This window comes from Panthera leo, chromosome A2, assembly GCF_018350215.1.
Source record: "Panthera leo isolate Ple1 chromosome A2, P.leo_Ple1_pat1.1, whole genome shotgun sequence".
Classification (NCBI taxonomy): Eukaryota; Metazoa; Chordata; class Mammalia; order Carnivora; family Felidae; genus Panthera; species Panthera leo.
Window position 1 is genome coordinate 90,063,730 of NC_056680.1, and position 22,602 is coordinate 90,086,331.

The 22,602-nt window shown below is 46.1% G+C and overlaps 2 protein-coding genes across 8 annotated transcripts in view; one reads left to right on the forward strand and one right to left on the reverse strand.

The window, feature by feature from the left end:
• DMTF1 (cyclin D binding myb like transcription factor 1) overlaps positions 1-1,047 on the forward strand; it is a 47,876-nt gene extending 46,829 nt beyond the window's left edge. The window contains exon 19 of the mRNA XM_042916796.1: positions 815-1,047. The gene's annotated coding sequence lies outside the window, so the exon portion shown is untranslated. The remainder of the gene's footprint in view (positions 1-814) is intronic.
• Positions 39-21,977, reverse strand: TMEM243 (transmembrane protein 243). 7 transcript variants are annotated; one of them, XM_042916846.1, is made up of 5 exons: positions 21,754-21,977; positions 20,781-21,080; positions 3,018-3,068; positions 1,959-2,063; positions 39-610 (listed from the first exon to the last, which is right to left on the reverse strand). In XM_042916846.1, the coding sequence occupies exons 2-5, from the start codon at positions 20,856-20,858 to the stop codon at positions 488-490; spliced, it is 357 nt and encodes a 118-aa protein (XP_042772780.1). In that variant the 5' UTR covers positions 20,859-21,080; positions 21,754-21,977; the 3' UTR covers positions 39-487. The 7 variants fall into 7 exon arrangements, with proteins under 7 accessions (XP_042772780.1, XP_042772772.1, XP_042772797.1 ...); XM_042916838.1 differs by lacking the exon at positions 21,754-21,977 and adding an exon at positions 21,468-21,609; XM_042916863.1 differs by lacking the exon at positions 21,754-21,977 and adding an exon at positions 21,460-21,609.
• Positions 21,978-22,602: the final 625 nt, after the last annotated feature.

Genomic DNA, 22,602 nt, shown 5'->3' on the forward strand with positions numbered 1-22,602 from the left:
CTTGTATAAATTATTTTATTTATTATTGTAATTAGATCTTCACAATCAAAGTTGTCTTTTCACCGTCTGTGTTTTGTTAATGTGAAATTTAATTGTAGTTATAAGCAAAAGTTGGTTGCCTAGGGAACAATAATTGTATATTCAGTTTAACAGAAATAAAAGAATATTTGTCTTAAAATGCAAGATTGTCACATAGCCTTTCGCCATGCACCTACATTATAAAAAATTTTAATTTCAAAAGTGAAAATTGCTTGTGCTGTTTGAGCTTTAAGGTTTGGAATGTTTCAGTGCAACATCAGCTCCTTAAAGAAAAAAGCAAAGCAATCTAGGATACGTCTCCCCTGCAAGAGGGAATTTTAGATTTACAATTAACATGAAAATCATGTATCAGACTTGCACAGGAGATTCTTCAGCACACCTGACCCAGCTCTTACAGTCCAAGTGTACAGCTTCGCAGAGACCTGATAAGTGTTTCTCCTTGGCAGCCTCACTTCCCCACGTCATGGAAGTACAGGTTTGCACATATACATAACATGATGATCGAAAATAAGATGTAGTAAATTAGATTTCTAAATTTCGGTTCTAAGTCTCCTTGTCGATACCAGTAGATCTAAAAAGAAAAGAAGCATTAAATCAAAGTTTAATTAAGTCACTGGTCCTGGCATTAAAAAATTTTAATTCAACTAATCTTTTTTCCACTGTGACAGATTTCATGCATATAAACTTTTCTCCTTCAATGAGGCCCTCTTTACTTTTAGTCTACATTCCTAAAACTAATGCAACCAGAATGTAATTTTGTTTCCCTTTTTTCTAGTAGTACCGAGTGTCCACACCCAAGATGATGCTTATTCCTGCTTTCTCACCTTTGGTAATGTTCAAACCGATAGTCATCCAATTATTGACCAGCTATCCAAGAATTTGTACCTTGTAGATCTGTTTTAATTCTATAGGAGTAAAAAGTACAGCTCTCTTTAGGTACTGGGAAGGAGGGTAACTTTTAAATTCTCAGAGCAGAGTCAGACTGCCAATACAAAATAAGAGTTTTTATACCAAACTAGACCCTGTGTGTCATTCCAGGGCGTTAGGCTGGGAGGGTGGGGAGCATCTCTGGTAGCTTTGTTCCAAAGGCTCTGGAAGGGTGTGGGCCAAGTCTCCCTCAGATCATAGGGGTCGAGCAAACGAAGTCAATTAAACACATCACTATGAAGATTTAAGCCCCATGTGAATCAAAACTATTGTTTTTAAGGGTGTCATTTATAGTTTTGGTTCTATCTCTTCTCAAAAGAAATGAAACAACAAGCCAACTAATGAATAAGCACCTGTCCAATATCCAAGTGAGGACCTATCACCATCTTTGTTTCTTTATGTAAAAGAAAAGCATCTTTATGGTAAAATTGTACATTCTTGTGATAAGGATACAACTGTAGCTTAAGATTTCCCAGGAGATTCTTGGGTTAATTACTTTCATTTGGGGAGATATGCACAGAGATTAAAATAGACTAATTTTGTAATTATCAGAAATAAATCCAGAGTGCTATGTATCTCTTCCCTTAAGAGCAGTACTGGCATTTGCCAAAGCCTGTTGGACCCTGTATGTTGTAGCCCTTGAAGGAAGATGAATTAAGTAAGTTAAACTTAAACCTTAAGTTTTGGCCACCCAAGTCTTAACTCTTTTTTTTCCCCCTTCCTCCTGTTGGGGTTTTTTGTTTTTCACTTTCAAAGGAAAAGAGTTTTCCTTTAGATAGGAACTTAACTTTGAGATTTAAGGGAAAAGGAAACTGATTCCAAAGATAAATAAAATCTCTAAAATTAGTAAATACTGAGAATTCTTAACATTCTTGGTGGGGCCAGGACTAGGGGGTAACTAGACACACCCCTTCTTATAGATCTAAGGCTGGGAATCTGTCCTAGGTAGGCACTGCAGCAGTCTGCCCTCAAGGGTTCTCAGTAGTACTCACAAGTATGCAGGCAGTAATACTACTCAAAGAGATGCAGACAGCAAAAAATATATTCAGCGGTTTTGGAGGTAGTTGAGGGAAAACAAAAGCACTGATCAGCGTTACCTGTATGAAGAGAAACTGTGTCAGGCCTTAGGAGTAATTCCAATAGTAGGCTAGACTGGAGTTTAAGCAATGTCCTATTATATAGTATCTACCAACAGGTATGTTAATAGTAAAGTATTTGTAAATCTGTTCCAGTGTCTTACTTCTCTTAGCACTTCCTCTTCCTCTTTCATCAAAGGAGAAAACATCACAGCTCAGAAAACTAGCGAAGCTCCAAAAAACCCTCTTAACAAAAAGATTAGAAAGCATTTAAACCTCATTCCAGGATTAAGGATTACATTGGAAAAAGTTCAACCTTTGTTATGTTATTTTGAATACTTCAACAAAAATGAAAACCAAAACCGTTTTTGCTGAACATTCTGGAGAATACGCAGGTTTCTAATACACTGGAGTTCTATTTCTACCCTAGATAAAACATGATACCCATTCTTTTTATTAAGAAGTCAATGAAACCAACTTCACTAAAATTCGCAGACTTAATAAAAATGTGGCATCTTTAGACCACAGAAAATATAGCTTGTCTTTATTTTACAGTGATAGCACCAAGCTATACTACACAGGATGCCGAACTGTTACATGACCAAATAATCTTTTTAAACCAAAGGATAATGAATGTGCTTTAGTGATAAATTAAGGTAGTAGAAGGGGGCAGTTGTGGATTATGTACAACGTTCCTAGACAAGGCAAACTCAGTTTGTTATTTGCTGTGTGCTATTTCATATACTCAACTGAAGGCTGAAATCAATTTAGCTCTTCCTGTTACCAACTGCAGTTTTATTCAAGCAGTAATGAAACTGAAAGCATTAATTTAACTATGACTTCAGTACCTCACATGGTCATGTACTGGCCCCTTTTAAGTTTTTTATTTTTTGGGTTTGAGTGGTAACCACAATACTCAAGTTTTCAATAACTTTGGTTCAGAGCCTGCAGAAGACACAAAATAAAGGTACTTACTAGAATCAATAAGGATGTTAAGCTGCCAACAACTAAATTGATGATTCGATCCTGAAATAGAAAATAACTGTTTAGCCCTGTGATGGATCCACTTTCAGAAAGGTACAATGCTAGCCACTGGGGTGACTTAGAATTAAAACACCAAGGTCCTGCCTCTCTCTGAGCTTGACACATACATACAACTGCCAGAAAGGCAAAGTGTACTGAGCCACCAGAGTGGAAAAGGTACTTTAGGAAGACAGGGACAACTAGTTGGAAAAAGTTTCTTGGGGCGCCCGGGAGGCTCAGTTGGGCATCCGACTTCCGCTCAGGTCATGATCTCACAGTTCATGAGGTCGAGACCTATATGAGGCTCTGTACTGACAGCGTGGAGCCAGGAGCCTGCTCTGGATTCTGTGTGTCCCTCTCTCTCTGCTCCTCCCCGGCTCATATTCTGTCTCCCTCTGAAAGATGAGTAAATATTTAAAAGAAAAGAAAGAAATGGTTCCTTGAAAGGACAGGCCATTTTTACACTACAGTCTTCTGAAAGCTGGGAAGGACTAAATGGGCAAGGGATGCTTATCAATACTCCACGCACGCTGGGAACAGTCTGAACAGAAGCCAAGGGACGGGAGCCACTAGGATGGCCAGCCCAGAGCCGTGGTGAAGAGATCAGAACCAGACTGCAGATGATGTTGAGTGCTGTGAGTTTGGACCTACTTGTGATACTGCTTACATGTCCTTCTCTAATGTCATTTACAAGGAGATGCTTCTGCTAGCAGAGGTCACACCATGCCAGGGCTGGAGGCAATCTCAGAACATCTAGACCAGTGCTTTTCCAACTTACTTAGTAGCAAAAACCTTCAATACATAACAAAAGTAGAATCATATGGCTGAATTTGCAGCCTGGGGTCCTACCCATTGAGCCTTCTCTTCATTCCTATGCCCACCCAATCAATTCCACAGGATGGTTTGAAATTTTTCTAGGGCACCTGGGTGGCTCAGTTGGTTGAGCATCTGACTTCGGCTCAGGTCATGATCTCATGAGCCCCATCAGGCTCTGTGCTAACAGCTCAGAGCCTGGAGCCTGCTTCGGATTCTGTGTGTGTGTCTCTGTCTCTCTCTCTCTGCCCCTCCCCAACTTGTGCTGTCTCTCAAAAATAAAAAACCAACATTAAAAAAAAAATTTTTTTTTTAATTTCTCATGTAATTCAATCCTCATTTTGTAAGTTAATATAAATTTAGGTCCACTGAGTGTGGTTAAATTATTTGCATAAAGTCATACAGCAAGTAAAAAGCAACTTTTAACATGTTTCCCAAATCAAGATCACTGGCTAAATAAAGTTTCAGCTGTAGGGACTAAAAAGTTCAAATATTTTATACATATATAAAACTAGTGTATATATAATAATATTAGTAATATATAATACATGTATAATATATGGATTTACAGAACAAAGTCCTAAGAGTTTAAGACCTGATTAAGAAACACTATTTTCAGGCAGCGAGAATACCAAGTAGTCTTATTTCTGAGAAGTCAAAACTGAGCAATCAGTGGTGTTAATGAGTGTTCTGGTAACATCTGAGCAAGGACCAGGGGGATATGGACCACGAGCAGCCAGAAAACAAAAGCTCACAGATGGAAGGGCACAGGAACAAGCACAGAGAAGCAACTGAATTCAGAGCCATTTTCAAGTTGTCTGCATTTAAAGATAAGAATCCAAAGTTAAGAGGCAGGCAAAGCTGGGAGGGAAAAGTGAAGGAAAGCCAAGCATTAAACTGGGTGTGTTTGAGCTAATCAAGGACAGACCACTCTGCAGACCAAGGCCACTGCAATTCACACACTGTAGACAAAGGTAACAACTGACCACACCCTCACTTCTCATCCCATAGCTAGAGAAGCCTGCCCAGCAACAACCATCTGTGAGCGAAGAGACCCAGGGGAAAATTACGATCACTAATCACTTCTTTCCACATGCAAGACAAGTGTGTGTGTGTGTGTGTGTGTGTGTGTGTGTGTGTGTGTGTGTGTGTGTGTCTTAACCTAAGATGTAGAGACCGTCTATTAATGGGAGCCCCATTGTCTTTACCTTGGGAAAAAGGTTCAACTTAACTCCTGTCTGTACTGAGAATATCTGCTCTGAGTTCCAAGGATTTGCAAAAGTTTACAAAGGTCTGCTCTGTGAGGTTTTACCTCACAACAACAGCTGTTTTACCAATAGAAGACAGGGAAGAGGTTCCGCTGAGGTAGCCAAGAAGCATCACTTATGTCCAAACAGCAAGATGCCAATTAGGATCCAGAGCAGGAGGAAAAATAATAGTAATAGTGAAGGGATGGTAACTATGCCAAGACCTTGTACCTATCTTCTACAAATCCTGGGGTGAAGTGGCATTAGGACTCTTACAGGTGGCAAAATTGGCTCTGGGAAACAATTTGTCCAAGGTCTCAGATCAGTAAGTGAAGGAGACAGGATTCAACGCCAAGAGAGTGGATTCTGTTGACACTTCTCACTGGAAGAACACCTACAGTTGCTACAGCTGGTCTAGACAAACACAACAAGACACTTAGCACAGAGATTACTTTTCAAGGCTTTAGTAGCTCTCCCAGGTCCCAGTCTCCAAAGAGAAAACACTGTAAGGAAATAATTATAAATAGTCAGCATTTCAAAGGGCAATTTTCAAAATAATATGCACCAAATCAGAAAAAAGTACATGAAAAGAAATAATTTCTCAAAGAAACTCTCTTCCCCAGTTTTATTAATACCCTATTTCCATCTATCAAAACTTCTCCCCTCCCAGATCTTTCTTCAGATCTTGTACTGCTGCTTATTTTCACTCCCCCAGAAAGCCTGACAGGATCAGAATCAGCCTTGATCCTACCTGCAGAGAGGATAGGATACAGAATTGGGACATCCTTGCCAAAGACTCAGCAACAAGTTCAGAGTCTTAGCTTATATGCATATGACATATATATAAATATATGTATGTATACATGAGCACAGAAAATAGAGTATAGTTTTGTGAGGAATTCTGCATGTATAACCTTGTAAGCGATTTATTCATTTAAACATCTCAATTATATCTCATTAAAATGAAAAAAATTCCTATATTCCAGATGCAAACACAGCAAAATAAAATGGTCTTTACCTTCCACAAGTTGATACCATCCAGAGCTCAAGAGGGCACTAAGGCGAAAGGGAGAGAACCTAAGAGAAAGTCAAACCTGAAAGAGGACTAGCAGATGAACAAAAAGCAAAGAAAAGGTGGCCCATGAAGAAGGAGCTTAACCAAGACCCCAGAGAGAACAAAAGCATGGCAAATGGACATGGCCAATAGTCGAGCCAGCTTTGTCAGAGCTGAGAAAAGGGGCTGGAGTCAGCCTGGGCCCAAAGCAGTTAAGTCTTCATCTAACTTTGAAATGGAGAAGGAGAACACGAAGAACATACATCCCAATGGTTTGTACCTGGGATGGCAGAAGGTAACCCCGTAAAGTAAGGAACATACAATCTCTATTTACTAATGAGTAACTAGGTTCAATGGGATTCATCTGTCAAGGTCATAAGGCAGGTAATGGCCAAGTCTATCCAATGCTCTTAGCAAAATGGAGGCCAAAGGTCTAAGAATCCTTAAACTAATCTGTGTGGACCCTGAAATTTTAAGAGTTAAAGAGACGAAGGTTCTCCTCTCCATTCTGCCACTGGCTAACTCTGAGTCTACCGTATCAGAGGACTGGGCTACCTGGTATCTGGTCCCTTCCTGCTTTAACAGTTTCTGGTTCTGAATCATCAGCTTCAGACTGCACTTGGGCCAGAGTAGAAGGCCTACTCCCCAGCAATCAAAAAGCAGAGGAGCCCCCAATCTTGCCTGGTCAGTCATTAGCCAGCATCCTGATACAAGACAGAGAACCCCAAACTCATATCAAATGCTCAGGTGTTTAATGATGGCTCTGGGAGGAAACTGGCAGTAACTCCCCAAACAACCAAAAACTGGCATTTGCCCTCAGCAACCTGGAAACATCCTGGTTCTAGACTGTTTGGAATGCTAACATTTCCAGAGCCACTTATTTTTTGTCTACTTCCAAAATGGATTTCAGGACTTGGGCTACTGTAGTAAAATTCTAACCCATTTAAGTAACAATAAAAAGATCAAGGCAGATTTTCTAAAGGGGTTTGGCAAGTGGAAAGATAGATGATGAACATATTATAAATTGAAGCGAAGAAAACGTTTCTGATTTAAGCTCAAATGTTAGCCCTAAGCACTCCTGACAACCAAGTGGGAAGTGCAATAGGGTTTAAAAGGGCTTGCTAATTATTAAGCACACTGGATCATTAGAAGAGACAAACTTCTGGATCTAAGAGTTCGTGGCATGGGACTCTGCAAATACACGGATGCAGAAAACACCGCTACTTAACACATAACCGTCTCACGTTGACCCACAAGATAAACAAAGGGCGTAATGTTCTCAAAAGAGTGAGCTGTAGGGTGGGAGGTGGGATGGCTGACGTGCCACACTCCCCATCTGACTGCTCACCCTTCAGAGCTCAACTCGAACAGCAAGTCCACTGTCCTTCCTTTCTGGCCACCATCCTCGGGCACACCCCACCTCCCCCCTCACCGCCCTTCAGAAGAGATGTGCTGGTCTTGGCACAAGATCACATTGCCCAGATTTATGCTTCCTGCATCGCAATATGCTCTCTGAGCCGTATCCTCCATCAGGACTGGCAGTTAGCTTAGGGCGAGGCATGCGGCCTGTCTTCCGTGCAGCCCGGCACACCTCCTGCGCTCTGAGGAGAGAATCGTCAAGAGAAGCGGCCAAGGGCATTTTGCTTAGAGGGTCTCTCACCACCAGAGGCCACTTTCATCACTCATCGGGGGCCTGGCTCCTCAGAAATCTCAGCTCCCAGGCAGCAGAGCACGTGGCCTCACCATTCCGGGATGGACACGCCGCAGCACGGGGACACCACTGCACCCAAGCGACGGCCTGGTTCCACAGCCCACAACGTCAGGTTTTTGCCAGCCACAAAGGCCCGACAGCCCACTGGTGCCTCCCAGGCTAGGTCCCATTAGTTCCATGGAATTATCTAGGTTTCCCTATGTGAGTACAAGCCCAGTTATGCATTTTCCGCCAGGGCAAGACCAAGCCCCGGTTTCAGAGGCACAGCAGCAGCCCCTGCTGCGGAGTCCATCCTTTGGCAGTGCTGGTGGTCACTCCCAGGGAGTAGGAGGAAGGAAAACAGGAGGCTCTCTGCAGAAAAGAAAACCCCTGGAGGGACAAAGCCATGGAAACGTGCCCTTCCACTCCCTGGAAGGAGACAAGAGGGGCCAAGGGCTGGGGAAAGACTGAGAATTCCATTTTTGGTGTCGCCTCTAACTTTGTGACTCCTTAATATCCTGCTCCTCAAACACCAGAGATCCCAGCACACCCACTCCCTCCCACTAAATGTTCTCCCATCAGTCCTCATACCCACACTTGCAAGTCCTGTGAGCCATCCCTGTGAGCCCCCAAAACCTGTTCCATGTGAGCAAATGGCTTCGTGGACCTGCAGACTTCTCCCACACCCTGGATTTCCCCTGCTGCCTCGGTCTCTGAACCCGGTCCCCGAGAGAGACTGTGTCACCCTCATACTCATCCCCAGTGCACTGGGCCGGGCTGTAGGGTGCAGGGTGTTCCCCGCTTCACGGGCCAGGTGGAGTTAGCAACTTCAGTTAATATCCTCTGCTACGGGCTGAGTGTCCATGTCCCCCAATTTCTCAGGCTGATACCCTTATGCCCAATGTGACCATATTAAGAGGTTGGGTCTTTGGGACATAATTAGACCATGAGGGTAGAGCCCTCTGGAATGGGATTAGTACCCTGATGGGGGGTTCCAGAGATCTCCCTCGCCCTTTCAGCCATGTGAGGTTGTAGCTTGTGTTTGCACCTCATCTTGGACTTCCGGCCTCGAAAACAAAGAGGAAAAAAAACGTTTGATGTTTATAAAATCCCCGAGTCTGTGGTATTTTGCTGTGGCAGCCTGAACGGACTAAAGCATCCTCTTTAAAATATATGTCCCTGGCAATAACCGGTCAACTTCTTCCCCTTGTCCCAGTTAGTTCACTTATTTCAGCATCTGCTTCGGCCAAATCTATATTCCTGCAACACTCTGCCCTACGTACACCCACTGACTAGACCGTTCCCCATCAGTTACACCAAAGCTCTAACTTGAGGGCCCCCCTATCAATTTCGGACCATGGAGTCAGCAGCTTCTAATGCATGGAAAACTCCCCAGTGGATCTGTTCATCTGCTCTTCATGCTTTGAAAACCCAGTCCTGAGTCCCTCCAAACCCTCGACCGCTTCTATGCTCTGGCACGAAGCCTCGCTGTGAAGCCTTTCGACTGTCCTAACCCTACCTACCAGTTTCCCGTGCGTCTCCCAGGGGCCACGTATTCCTTGTTCACTGTCACACTGTGGGCCACTCACTACACACGGCCACATGGCTGCAATCCAGCCCAATGCTTCACTCTCCAAGCTGGGCACCCTGGCACCAGCCTGCATCACCCCACTGGCAGGAAAACCTTTCTGTAATTCAGACAAAACCAAGCTATGTGGCTTGGGAAGCTGCCACTGTCCAGAGTGGAAATAACCTTCTGACTGTATAAAGGTGCCAGAGAACTGGATAGAAGTGGTCATTTCCCTCTGCTGACCACAGTACCCAGCACATACTAGATGCCCAAATATTAGCTGAAATACACACTACCTGAGTTTACTGCAAATTCGTGTTTTCAGCTGAGCCTTCACTGTATTGCCACTGCCTTGTGAGTGAGCTGTCGCTGTCTCTCTCCAGAAAGCGGTTTGCAGATCCGTCTCAACTCAGCTTCCTGATCCCATTCTTGAAGCTATACATCAGCAGACATCCTTTTAAAAATAAGATGCCGGGGCACCTGGGTGGCTCAGTCGGTTAAGCGTCCGACTTCGGCTCAGGTCATGATCTCACAGTCCGTGAGTTCGAGCCCCGTGTCAGGCTCTGTGCTGACAGCTCAGAGCCTGGAGCCTGCTTCACATTCTGTGTCTCCCTCTCTCTGCCCCTTCCCTGCTCATGCTCTGTCTCTCTCTGTCTCAAAAATAAATAAACATTAAAAAAAATTTTTAAATAAATAAGTAAGATGCCAACAACAGGAAGATAACTCCTCCTGTTTCCACCCCTTTCAGCCTGAAGAGGATCAAAAGGTGACCAGCTTCTCTGATCCTGCATCCGTTTCCTGGCTCAAGTAATTATCACCATTTCCGGCTTTATGTTCAATCTCTCCTTCATGGAGTCCATCTCCAGCCCAAAAATCTCAATTCCCTCCAACATCGGAAGAGCCTTCCATCCATACTGCATCCCACTTTGATGTTGGTCATTCATTCTCCATTCATTTTACAGGCAAAGTGTTAGGAAATTAGGAAGAAAATCAAACAGGGTCAATGGAGAGTGACCAGGGTGGAGATGGGGGGCTATTTTTAAAAAAAGGTCAAAGAATCCTAAGGATGTGACACTGAGCAGGGGCCTTTATAAGGGAAAGGAATGACACAGGCAAAGATCTGGCAGAAAGGTATTGCAAACAAGCCACTGCAGCATGTGCAAAGGCCCTGAAGCAGGAGTAAGCTTGGGTACTAGATGAATAAAAGGGGGGGGGGGAGGTGCAGAGTGACTGAAGCTTATAATAAGGAAGACAGAGAGAAGAAAAATGATTTGTTTAATGCCTTTCTATCTTCCGTGCAGTACACACATGCTCTGTGAAAAAAGATAACTACCCAACATATATTACACCTCCACAGACGTAGTATGCGCTCAGTTAATAACTGAATACAAATATACATACATTCATACTCAACAACCTATAGCCTCCAGAAGAAAATCATTCTTCCTAGTACAGCATTCAAGGCTCTCTGCCCAGCCCAGCTTTTCCTCTGTCACAGTGGTGCTCAGAGTTCCTTTACCATTTCCTGTACTTTCCTGCTCCTACCCCTTTGACACAGCTGGACCTCCTGCTTGGGATTCCCAGTCACCTCCTCCCGTCAAAAATCCTACATTTGCTTCAAGGCCTAAGACTCAAAACCCTCCGATCTGGTGCCCCAACTATAATTTTCTCTAGCCCCTAGAACAGGCTTCCAGCACTTTGCTCATTCTTTCAATAAAGGCCTCAACCCCATTTTAAATTCAAAACTTATCCTCCATAACCCACAAGAGCTTCACGTCATTAAAGACAGTGATTATCTTCTTTTATGAGGGAAAGAGCAAACAATCCATTCAGCACGTATGAAATGTCCAAAGGACACCACTTCCTACCATTGTTAACTAGACTGAGTGATTCAGACCCTTGAGCACATCCTACAATTCTGTTTCAAAAGTCCTTGCATTTCTCGAACGTAAGGGTTCCAATACCATAAATAAGTGGCCAATTCTCGGAAATGATTTTCCTTTTATTTCTTCCAAATCACAGTGCAAAACTTCTTGTCAGGAAAGTTCTGGGAATGGCCCAGTCAGAGGTCTTAAGAGGCAGCCCTATAGGAATAAACATACCAAGAGGACGTAAAACGTGGAAGGTTGGGGCCCAGATGAAGCAGGAAATCTCACACCTTCCAGTGGGTTCATTTGGTTCCCCCAGAGCTACATACTCTTAAGTAGGAACACCCCTCACACTTTCATCTGGAGCAAACCTAGGGACAGCATCCAAAGGGTGGAAAGCCAGGGGACACCTTATCTCACTGGCAAAATCTAGGTGATAGTGCACTTGATCATAGGTGCTACCGCTCAGACTTCCCAAAGACACATGGGACTTTGAACGATGCCAGGAGCAGAGGCAGCGTAAGACAGTATTTATGAGAACGCAGACACGCCCATGCTTTTATCACCCTCACACCCACAACTCTCACAAATGCACCACGACCACCACCACTGCGTGTACATCTGAACACCAATGGCCCCCCATCTCCATTTGGACAAAGTACCATGCATAGACATCTTTAAGTGCTTCCCTTATTTCACAGATCGGTATTTTGAAGTACTTTGCATTTGTGAATACTTTTGTATATCCATCCCACCAGATTCTTTCTCATAGACATGCGCACTTGAACTGTATTAATTTTATTAAAGCACCACTTAGGGGCATTCAGCAGCAGTAAAAATAGAGAACAAACCTACTCCACAAGTTTAAGGGGCAAAGGTACCCACAGGAAAGGCCTTATTTTATGTGCCGTGACCTTCAGCACAGGAGGCAGAGTACAACACTATGAGGTGAGGTGCCTGATGGACTAGGCAGATTTATTCTCCTGCCATATGCCAGCCTATGTCCTTAGAGGAGTCACTCAACTTTTAAGCCTAAATTGCCATATTTGTACAGTGGTCAAACATGTACAGTTGCTCTAAGGATTTAGAGATAATATACGTCAAGCCCCTAGAACAGAGTGACATTTACCAGAGCCAGTCAACAGCTGCTAATATGGCATTGGTATTATTTCTACATCTAATGAGGTGTCTTACCAATGACATGTTGGGTCCTCGGAGATGAGTGGGAATGGAGACGGTCCAGACCCTGGCCCCAATTTCTAAGTCAGCCCCAATTTCAAATGCATTCCATCATTCCCACAGGGACACTCAAATTTGTCAACCCACTGGATCCTAAAGCAGTTCAAAAAATATTAGAGGGGCGCCTGCGTGGCTCAGTTGGTTAAGTCTCTGACTCTTGATTTCAGCTCAAGCTGTGATCTCACGGTTCATAAGATGGAGCCCCCTGCACTGGGTTCTACACTGACGGTGCAGAGCCTGCTTGAGATTCTCTCTCCCCATTTGCCCCTCTCTCTCATGCACACACTTTCTCAAAATAAACTTTAAAACGCTGCGTGTGTGTGTGTGTGTGTATGATCATACATATACATGGCCCATAGACTGACCGTACAAAAAAAAGGACTCATTTCAGTAGACCCAGCCCACCACCACACACCTACAAAACTCACACCTATCGAGAGGACAACTCAGCAGACCAGACAGCCCTCTTAGAGGCCAACCTCGGTTTACAGTTTTTATGCAATACTGTATGAAGTTTCCTACCTGCCCCTTTGCTGAAGCTCAGCAAGGAGAGGATCACATGAGGACTCTAACTGCATGAGAGCCTGAAGCACCATTTCCTGTTGTGGTATCCAGTGTTCCAGGTTTCTGAACACCAGCCCCCTCTTCTACTGTCACCCAGTATGTCCCAAGAATGTAGGTTACCCTTCTGATGTTGCTCGATGTTCACTTAAGGCTTAGCATACGTAACTCCAAGAATCGGGTAAGGCATTACACCCAGTGCCAGAGAGGCTGGAGAAATGAGGCAGCTGGAGGTTAAGGCAGCTGGACCTCAAGGAGGTTACACTCGGGTCAGGAAGGCACAAACTCAACAAATCCCAGACAACACAAGGAGTTAAGTTCCAGGGGGCACCTCTGGCCACCAGGCTCCTTTAAGGGCAGCATGGGTGCAGGCTGGGTCTTAAGAAAGGCTCTAAGGTGGAGACGGAAACGGAACAGGATTCAGATATTTGGAGAAGAGAGGGTGCTGAGCCTCAGGAACAGGTTTCTTTACTCACTTAAACCTTTAAGAGGCTCTCCCTCGTAGTAACTTCAGGGGCTGCATACAGACACGTTCCTTCGCCACCTTGCAACAATTAATAACTCTGTCCTTTCATTCTTTTTCCTGAAGCTAATTACAGAGACCAGGAGTGGGATACCAGTTGAAATGTCTGTCTTGCAGAACCAGTAACAGACACCAGGTTAACATGTAACATACCAGGACCCTCTGGCTGGCACCAAGACTCTGAGCACAGCACATGATAACCTCAAGAAGTTTCGAGGCCCCCTTGAGAAGTTTCAAGGCCCATCCACGTCCTGCCATGACTGCCACATATTCTGCTAATCATGTTCCTAGGCTCAATAGGGCAACTCAGATTTGGCGATGCTCCCCTGTCTTCTTATTGGGCTGCCCTCCTCTTACTACAACTTTCTCTGCTTGACACCCAGTGACTCAGAGACAGGCTTACTGCACACCACCAATCCGATTTCAGGGTTTGGCAACAATGCTACGGAAAGGTAAACAGCATTTGCCCATAGCACGAGACAGCTAAAAGCAAAGAGGTGGGTGGAGAGGCGCCAGCCTGCCCGGAGTGTCCACACAGCTTGGGTTAAGACCCAGAGATTTCAGCCCTCTCTATGCACCAGCATCCTCTGAGAGCCTTCCCAAGTTACCTCTGCCAGAGTCCAACCCCCAGAGATCCCCAGTCCTCTGGTCTGAGGATGAGAAAGAGCAAATTTATTATGGTAGGGAAGAAAAAAGCAATGGCCTGAATCATCCTGAACTGTCTCCAGCACAAGAAACCGCAACTCAAAGTGGTTTGTCAGGCTATCTGAGAGGCAAGGGGACGGCTGATCTGGTCCCTTGGGCTACGACCTCTCCCATGAGGGAGACAGGAGTTGTGCTCTGAGTTTGCCCAGAAGCTGTGTCAAGAGGAAAGAAACTAGAAGCCTGCACCCCTCAGAGGAAAGACTTTAGGGTTCTAGGCAGGGGGAAGGGCGACAGCCAGACACAACTATCTTAATCATAGCTTTGTCCTTAAATAAGCAGCAACCTTTAAACCCACCCTCCCACAAAAAAAGAACACGAAGGAACACTCTCATTTTACACTATCATTTGCAGAAGCCACATGCCCCAAGTCTGAATTGCTTTAACTGGAGTACCGGTCATAAAAAGACCTTCCCCCCGCCCCCAACAATTTTATATGTATTGTTTACAGGAAAAGAACAGAGGATGCTTTTTGTACACGCAACTCTTGCCTTTGGAACCAAAGATCTGAGCCTCAGGGCCCAGTAACTTGTCCTCTACACAGAGCGCCCCACCCCCACCCCGATCATCAGAGTTCAATGTATGCACCTTGGCCAAAGTCACTCATTTTCTTCTATAACATCCAACCACCATCACCACCCCCTTAGAAAATCAATCACTTATTTTGGGGATCAGTGACAAATCAACAGAATAGGCTGGTCTAGAAGGCAGTTTATACTATATTCTACCAGTATATTCCCGCTTGCTCCAGCGAGGAGGTGCTGGTTTCCGTTCTCCCCAGAGACAGCCATCCTCTCCCTCCCGGCCTGGGTTCACCCCATCTGCACTGGAACACACGGACTTCAGATGATTGGGAAGGTAGCCAGCAAACCAAACGAAGACCGACTCACAAGCTTGAGGTTAACATAGCACCCCTCCATTACACAGAAAGACACCCAACTATGTGCTGTCCTAAGGCATACTTTTAAAGGCAGTCCTGGAGGGGCTCCTGGGTGGCTCAGTCTGTTAAGCATCGGACTCTTGACTTCAGCTCAGGTCATGATGTCAGGGTTCGTGAGACCAAGCCCCGTAAATCAGTGCTGACAGCATGACAGCCTGGAGCCTGCTTGGGGTTCTCTCTCTACCCCCACCCTGCTCGTGTGTGTGCTCTCCAAATAAATTAACTTAAAAAACAATAATAATAACAATAATAATAATAAAGACTTCCCTGCACAAGAGAGGGGGAATTTCTCCAGGTTTTAGTTCAGGACAGAGGGAGGGAGGGAAGGAAGGAAGGAGCAAAGGATGAGGCTTTGTACAGTAATATTTCCCAAAGGGTGCCCTGTAGAAACTGGTCTCATGAACGCTCCCATGGGGGAGGTAAGAACTCCATATATAACACCTCGTGCCAGTCCTAAAAGGCTACGTCACCAACAGTCCAGAAGTACTACTTATCACTCTCTCCAATCAGAGTCCCTGAGAAAATTGCCATGTTAAAGGTTCTGAGAAGTCCCACAGAAAAGAAAAATATTTTGTGATAATGATTATGGAACCACCGTAACTAAGAACTCACCTGCTTCAGAACTGTGCTGTCCAATAACGTAGCACTGGCTCTCTGTGGTTACTGAGCACCCGGAATGTGTCCAGCACAAACTGACAGGGGCTCAAAGTGAAAAATACACGCTGGATTTCGAAGGCTTAGTCCAGAAATGTAAACATGTGTCTGCTTTTTATATTGATTGTACATTCAAACGTACTTAAGTTTATTTATTTGAGAGAGACAAAGAGAGTGAGCAGGGGAGGGGCAGAGATCCCAAGCAGGCTCTGCACTGTCAGCAAGGACCCTGACATGGAGATTGAACTCATAAACCATGAGGTCATGAGCTGAGCTGAAACCAAGAGTCAGAAGCTTAACCAACTGTGCCACCCAGACGCCCCTCAAATGTACTTTTTTTTTTTAACCTTTTTTATGTTTATTTAGAGAGAGAGAGAGAGAGAGAGAGAGAGAGAGAGAGCATGTGCGCGTGAGCAAGTGGGGGAGGGGCAGAGAGAGAGAGAGGGAGACACAGAATCGGAAGCAGGCTCCAGGCTCTGAGCTGTTATCACAGAGCCCAACGCGGGGCTTGAACTCACGAACTGCGAGATCATGACCTGAGCCGAAGTCGGATGCTCAACCGACTCAGCCACCAAGGCTCCCCTCAAGTGTATTTTTGATAGGAAATTAAATAAGACGTATTAAAATTAATTTTACCTGTTTATACTTTAGCATGGTTACTACGACATTTAAAATCACATATGCAGCTCTCACTTTATTTCTACTGGCTAGTGCTCCTTTAGAAAATGCTAAGCTAGAGCATAGGCTTGGAAATCCCAGATATATCCATCCAGGTAACTGTGCCACAGCTATTTTTCACTCTAGAGAATATACCTAACTATATCCCAGAACTTGGGAATGGATAAAAATAGATGAAAACAACATTCTGACCAGGATTCTAAAGCTACCCCACCCAGCAATATGTAATTCCAAAGGAATGACAGTTTTCCAAAAAGATAAACATCGTTCCTTTCTTTCTTTGTCTATTATCCCTTCAATATTTGGGTAATGACAGAACTGCTTCACTTCACCTTTCCCTCTATGGCTCTATGTGAGAGGGTATTCCTAAGCATCATGCTGAATTCTGAGTACGGGATCCCTGTACACGATGCACATACTTCATTTACCAAACTCTAAGTTTGAGTAAGTTTGGACTTTGGTAAATGAAGTATGTGCATCCCGTACAGGTGAAAACAAAAGTTCCTTCAGAGACTGCCCAAGAGAGCTGCTCGAGTCCCACTGGGTTACGTATCAGTTGTTCTACAGTAGATTCTAGTATCTTTCACTTACTCTGTGACTCACCTGTTTCCTGTGAATGGAAAACTGGTATGTGAATGTCTATAGTGCTTTTCAAAGTATGTAGCACAGGGGCTCCTGGGAGGCTCAGTCAGATCAGCGTCTGACTCTTGATACGGGCTCAGGTCATAATCTCATGGTTCGGGAGTTTGAGCCCCACATCGGGCTCTGCACTGACAGCGTGGAGCCTGCTTGGGATTCTCTCTCTCCCTCTCTGCCCCTCCCCTACTTGTATGCGTGTGCTGTCAAAATAAACATTAAAAAAGAATTTTTAATAAAAAACAAAGTACGTAGCACAGACTGCATAATTTACCATTTACTATCCTATTCAACTCAAGAAAGCAAGTTGTTAAAACATTACCAGGCAAGAACTAGTAGGGTGACTGAACAAGCAGCCTGCTTTGTGTTTGGTTTCCTTAATTCCAAAAGTAACAATGCCCACCTCACAAAGGAATTGGGTGACCAAGCAAAGGAAAGTGGAACGCCTAGCAGGGTGCCTGTGGCACTGAGGACACACGACTTCCCTTAAGACGTTGCTCTGCTCTGTGGGCTTTCAGTCACCTTTGCCTTAAAGCTAGAGACTGGACCTAAAGCTCTCCGGTCCTTTCTCGATTTAAAATTGAGAGGCCATATGTGGTCAGTTGCTGTAGAGCAAACATGGTTACTGGAAGCTCAGAGGCTCTATCAGATTATGACAGGACGTAGGCTTTCCCCTTTCTGGATTTTCTCCTCAGGAGTTGTAATGTATTAAGTTTCACTGTTAAGTGACTTTTGTGTCCAGTTTCCTAGCATCTGAAAGAGAGCAAGCAGGGAAAACCTACACGTAGGGGCCAATGAAGGTTTTTCTCTGGGTCTGCAGGAACCCAGCCTGCTCTGGCACTGACTGTCCTCCTTGGGAATGGCTCCACTGCAACATGTCCTACCCAGTTCCTGTGCCTTGCCCACCTCAGATCCTCCAATAAAATCATTTGCTGTCCTTAAAGACACAAATCTCCGTCTCTTCACACCTGACATCTCAACTTGTAAGACATACGATGCACAGATATACTCTTACCCTCAACCACACCCAGGCACCAGCAGAGCTCAGCTGTCAACCAAGCAAAGTTTGACGTAAGCTTCAGATGGCGAAGCAATTTCCCTGAGTGCGTGTACTGCACCTCAATAGCTAATGCTTTCAATAGCCGCTTTGGGGGCACCTGGGTGGCTCAGTCGGTTAAGCATCCAACTTGAGCTCAGGTCATGATCTCATGGTCCCTGAGTATGAGCCCTGCATTCGGGCTCTGTGCTGACAGCTCAGAGCCTGGAGCCTGCGTCCGATTCTGTGTCTTCCTCTCTCTGCCCCTCCCCTGCTCGCACGTGCGCTCTCTCTCAAAAATACACATTAAAATAAATAAAAATAGATGCCACTTTGGCTTCTAACTGTAAGTTAAGACCTTGGATATGGTTTAATTGTTATCCTTAAAAGAAATAACACTTTTGTGCTGACTGGAAAAAAAAAAAAAAAAAAAAAGTCACGAGGTTTCCTCCCATCCTCAGACCACTGGTCTGTTTCTCAGTTCTGTGTAACTTCTCTATGTCCAATTATTCTGTCAGCCTCATGGAGGGGGTTAAAGGGAGCAATTCTGTTATCTGGAATTATATCTTATCTAAAAAAACTTTTTTTAATGTTTATCTATTTTTGAGAGAGAGAGAAAATCTGAAACAGGCTGCAGGCGCTGAGCTGTCAGCACAGAGCCTGATGCAGGGCTCGAACTCTCAACGGGGAGATCGTTACCTGAGCAGAAGTCAGACGCTTAACCGACTGAGCCACCCAGGTGCCCCAATTATCTTATTCTTAATGTTGTCTCTGAGTAGCCAAATCTTCTGTCATAAATGCCCAAAGCTGCCTTGCCAGGCCCATATACTCTTGGACTAAATAATTATGAAGCCAACAGATAAACATTTTGAAAGGTTCTTGGATGGTTTCAACTTGATCACAGGCAATAGGAAACTTACAGTCATTAACTATCTAGGCCCAAGCAAGTCAGAAAACATCAATATTTCTCAGTGCCTCTATAAATCAAGTCCACTACCAAATCATCCACCTCAGTATTCATGGGCTGTGGGGCTTAAAAAGGGGATCAGAAGTCTACATCACCCAGAACCCCAATCTGTGCACCAAGGCACATGAGGCTGACAGTGAACCTCTTAGCTCTTGGAACAGCTGGACAGTCAGGTGCCCTGGGTCCAACAAGCAGCAAGCTGCTGCCTCCACTCTCCAGGCCTCAAATCCTCTTCTTGTTAAACCCCAATTTAGGGACATTTATATCTGAAAGCCCAAGGCTATCAGAAAATCTGAATGGAGAAGCCATCCAAGATCTTGCCAAAGCTTCCCAAACAAAAGTGACCAGTTTCTCCTGTGTACCCCAACATACCCCCTCTATGCCCCGCCATAGCACAGATTCAACGCATCACATTAGTCTACATATTTCCCTCACCTATGTTCCTTGGATCCCCAGGGCCTGTCACATAATGGTCAATAACTGTAGCAGAAACAGGTACGTCTAATAAACTACAACCATGCTTCTCAAACCACAAGCAATGTGGGCAGGGATTATGCAAAGCCCCCAAATAAACAAGGTGCATCTTCCTAGAGATCAAGCTTAAAGCATTTTCTTGTTAAGATACTTTAAGAAAGGACATCCACAAAGAATTTAAAAAATAAAGTAGTTGTCCTGTGTCAGGCTGGCAGCCCAAATTCAGGACTATGCCCCACACTCCCGGGTGTACAAGTTTCCAATCCTTGGTGTTAGAGATCCCCCGCCAAAGCTGAGAAACCCAAGAAGCTCTGGACTCCACATGTGCCCTCCTTTCTGAGAGGCCTGAAAGTCCTTTTCAGGGGTGAAAGGTTACCAAGATCACTTTCTAGCTGGAAAAAAAAAACAAAAACAAAAAAACACAGGCTAATCTTGCCAAAACAACTCAAAGTTACAGCTGAAGACAGGAAAAGAGCTCTGTCTTCAATTACTGGCCCTGAGCATCACATGATAAAGCTTGTAAGAAGGCATTATCCTTGTCAGAAGGCTAAAACAAGATACTATAGCTTGTTTAGGTCCAGAGACCCTTTGATCCCTTCCAGGAATGGAATGCCATCAAACAAAAACTGATTCCAAGCCTCTTTTTCTTTGCTTGGCTGCCTCAGTATAAACCCTTAATGGCTCTAGATAAATACTAATCAGAAGCACCTCTGCAGGGTTCTTTCTTACCAAAGCTTTGGTCTCACACCTGAAGCCTCTCAGAGATTAGCACTCGATCCCCACGGAGAGAGGCTTCCGCACTCCCCTGAAGGGCCCCTATCAACCCAGAACTTCCTGAACTTTTCTCCACCCACCCCCCATCCCTGCTTTCAGAGCTCCGGGCCAACCCTACCCCCAAAAAAGAGCCAAGTGGCAGGACAAACATCTTAAGAGGGAAGCAGGATAAAAGAAACAGCTCTTTCTACCCACAAGTGCTTCCCGGGGCCGCAACCAGGACTCTGGGCGGGAGCGCAGACACACAGACACACAAACCCACTACCCTGGAATCCGGGTCCGCACTCACCTTGGCCGACGTCTCTCCGAACAGAGGTCTGTTGTCCAGGCCACTGGTGCCGTACGTCCTGGTAGTAAAGTCCTCCATTTTAGGGTTTCTTCGCTCTCCCCGAGCCACTCAAAACTGAGCCAGCATTACCTCCCGAAGTGGCAGGTCCACGACTCCCCACGCCGCCTATTCACCGATCGCCCATGGCCGAAAGCCCCGGAGGGTTGGGGACGTCCCGCGGCGGCAGCGGGTGGGCGCTCAGGCCCGGGGGACGAGGCCGCTCCGCCCTAGGCCCGCTCCCCTCCTCATAGCGAGCGGCCGCTGCAGGAAGTGAAAGGAAACAAACAGCGCGTGGCCGAGTCTCCTCGGGACGCCCCGCCCGGGCAGCTCCCACTTCCCCAAATCTCGGCGCTCAACCCCTCCGGACGCCTGCGGCTTGCAAAGCAAATCGGCGGCCCCGCGCTCCCGGGGCTACCCACGATCCCCACCCCTCACCACCCCATTACTTTACGCGATAGTTTCCCAACCTTTCTAAGTATTCTGGTGAGCACCAATACCTCCACGCTCGAGGAGGCGGTGGTCCTGAGAATTCATTACAAGCCCTTCTCCAAACCCCCGGCACCTCTCCACCCCTCCAATTCTCGAGCGGCGGAAGAAGTGAAGTTGCCCGAGCCGAGCGCCCCTCGGACCTCTCCCGCACCGGTGCACCTTCAGGTCGCGGCCGCAGCCGCGCAGGGCAACTCGGTTCCCCTCTCAAGTGTTGCAACTACCAGCGCAGCGTCGCGCTTTCAGCAGCTCCCGTTCCTCTCTCAGCAGGAGAGTCGGCCCGGACCGCGCCAGCGGAAGAGAAAATCCCGCCTCGGCCCCGCACAGATTGGCCACCCTCCCGGGAAACGCCCCGCGCCCGCCCCGCGCCCGCCCCGCGCCCGCCCCGCGCCCGCCCCGCGCCCGCCCCGCGCCCGCCCCGCGCCCGCCCCGCGCCCGCAGGCCAAACCTCTGCGTCCCCTGCCGCCCTCGCGCTGGGGAGTCCTGGCCTCGCCGGGGTCTGCTGGTCTCAGGTTCACACCCCCGCCGGGTTTCGGGGCCGAGGCTCTGCAGCGCCGGCGAGTCGCGCGTTGGAGAAAGAAGCCCTCCGGGCTGGCGAAGAGCGAGCTCGCGGGCCGAGCACTGCGCTGCAGATACCTCTTCTCAGCTTCCCCGGCCGGGACCCGCGGCCTCTGTCGCAAACCGACTCGGCCCGCCCAGGCTACGTCACGGCCGAGGCCGCCAATCCCGCGGGCGGTGGCGCCGCATTGGCTGCAGAGCTTTATTTCTAGAGGTGCCAGTTTATTCCCGGAGGTGCGGCCAGTCTCCCTGGTTGCGTGTTTCTTAGCCCGTTAGTAATTAGCGTTTGCGCGATCCACGTGGGCAAAAAACATTTCTGAAGGTAGCTTTGCATTTGGCTGAAAAGATCTTAAAAACAACCAGCCTAGTCTTTGCACGACTAGGACGCAACGGGGGTCACTGATAAATTTGGTTTAGGGTTGTTTGTGTATTTCTCTTTTTTGTTCTGTGATAGGGATCCTGTGGCGTTTAAAGAACAGTTGGGACGTGATACTTGTAAGGAAGATACTTCCTTGACTTGCCCACTCATCCTGCTAGTGATTGTGCTGACTAAGCGTGTTAGCAGCCACGGAAAACGCTTCATGTGTCAACCTTTTTCCCGGGTGCTACAGCATAGTCAACTGGATGTGGACGACATAGTGTCACTGCATTTGGAGTCATATACAGTACAAGTGTTGGGAAACAAACGCAATCACGCTAGCTTCGCTGGACACTGCAGCTCCTAGATTAGAGAGAGCTC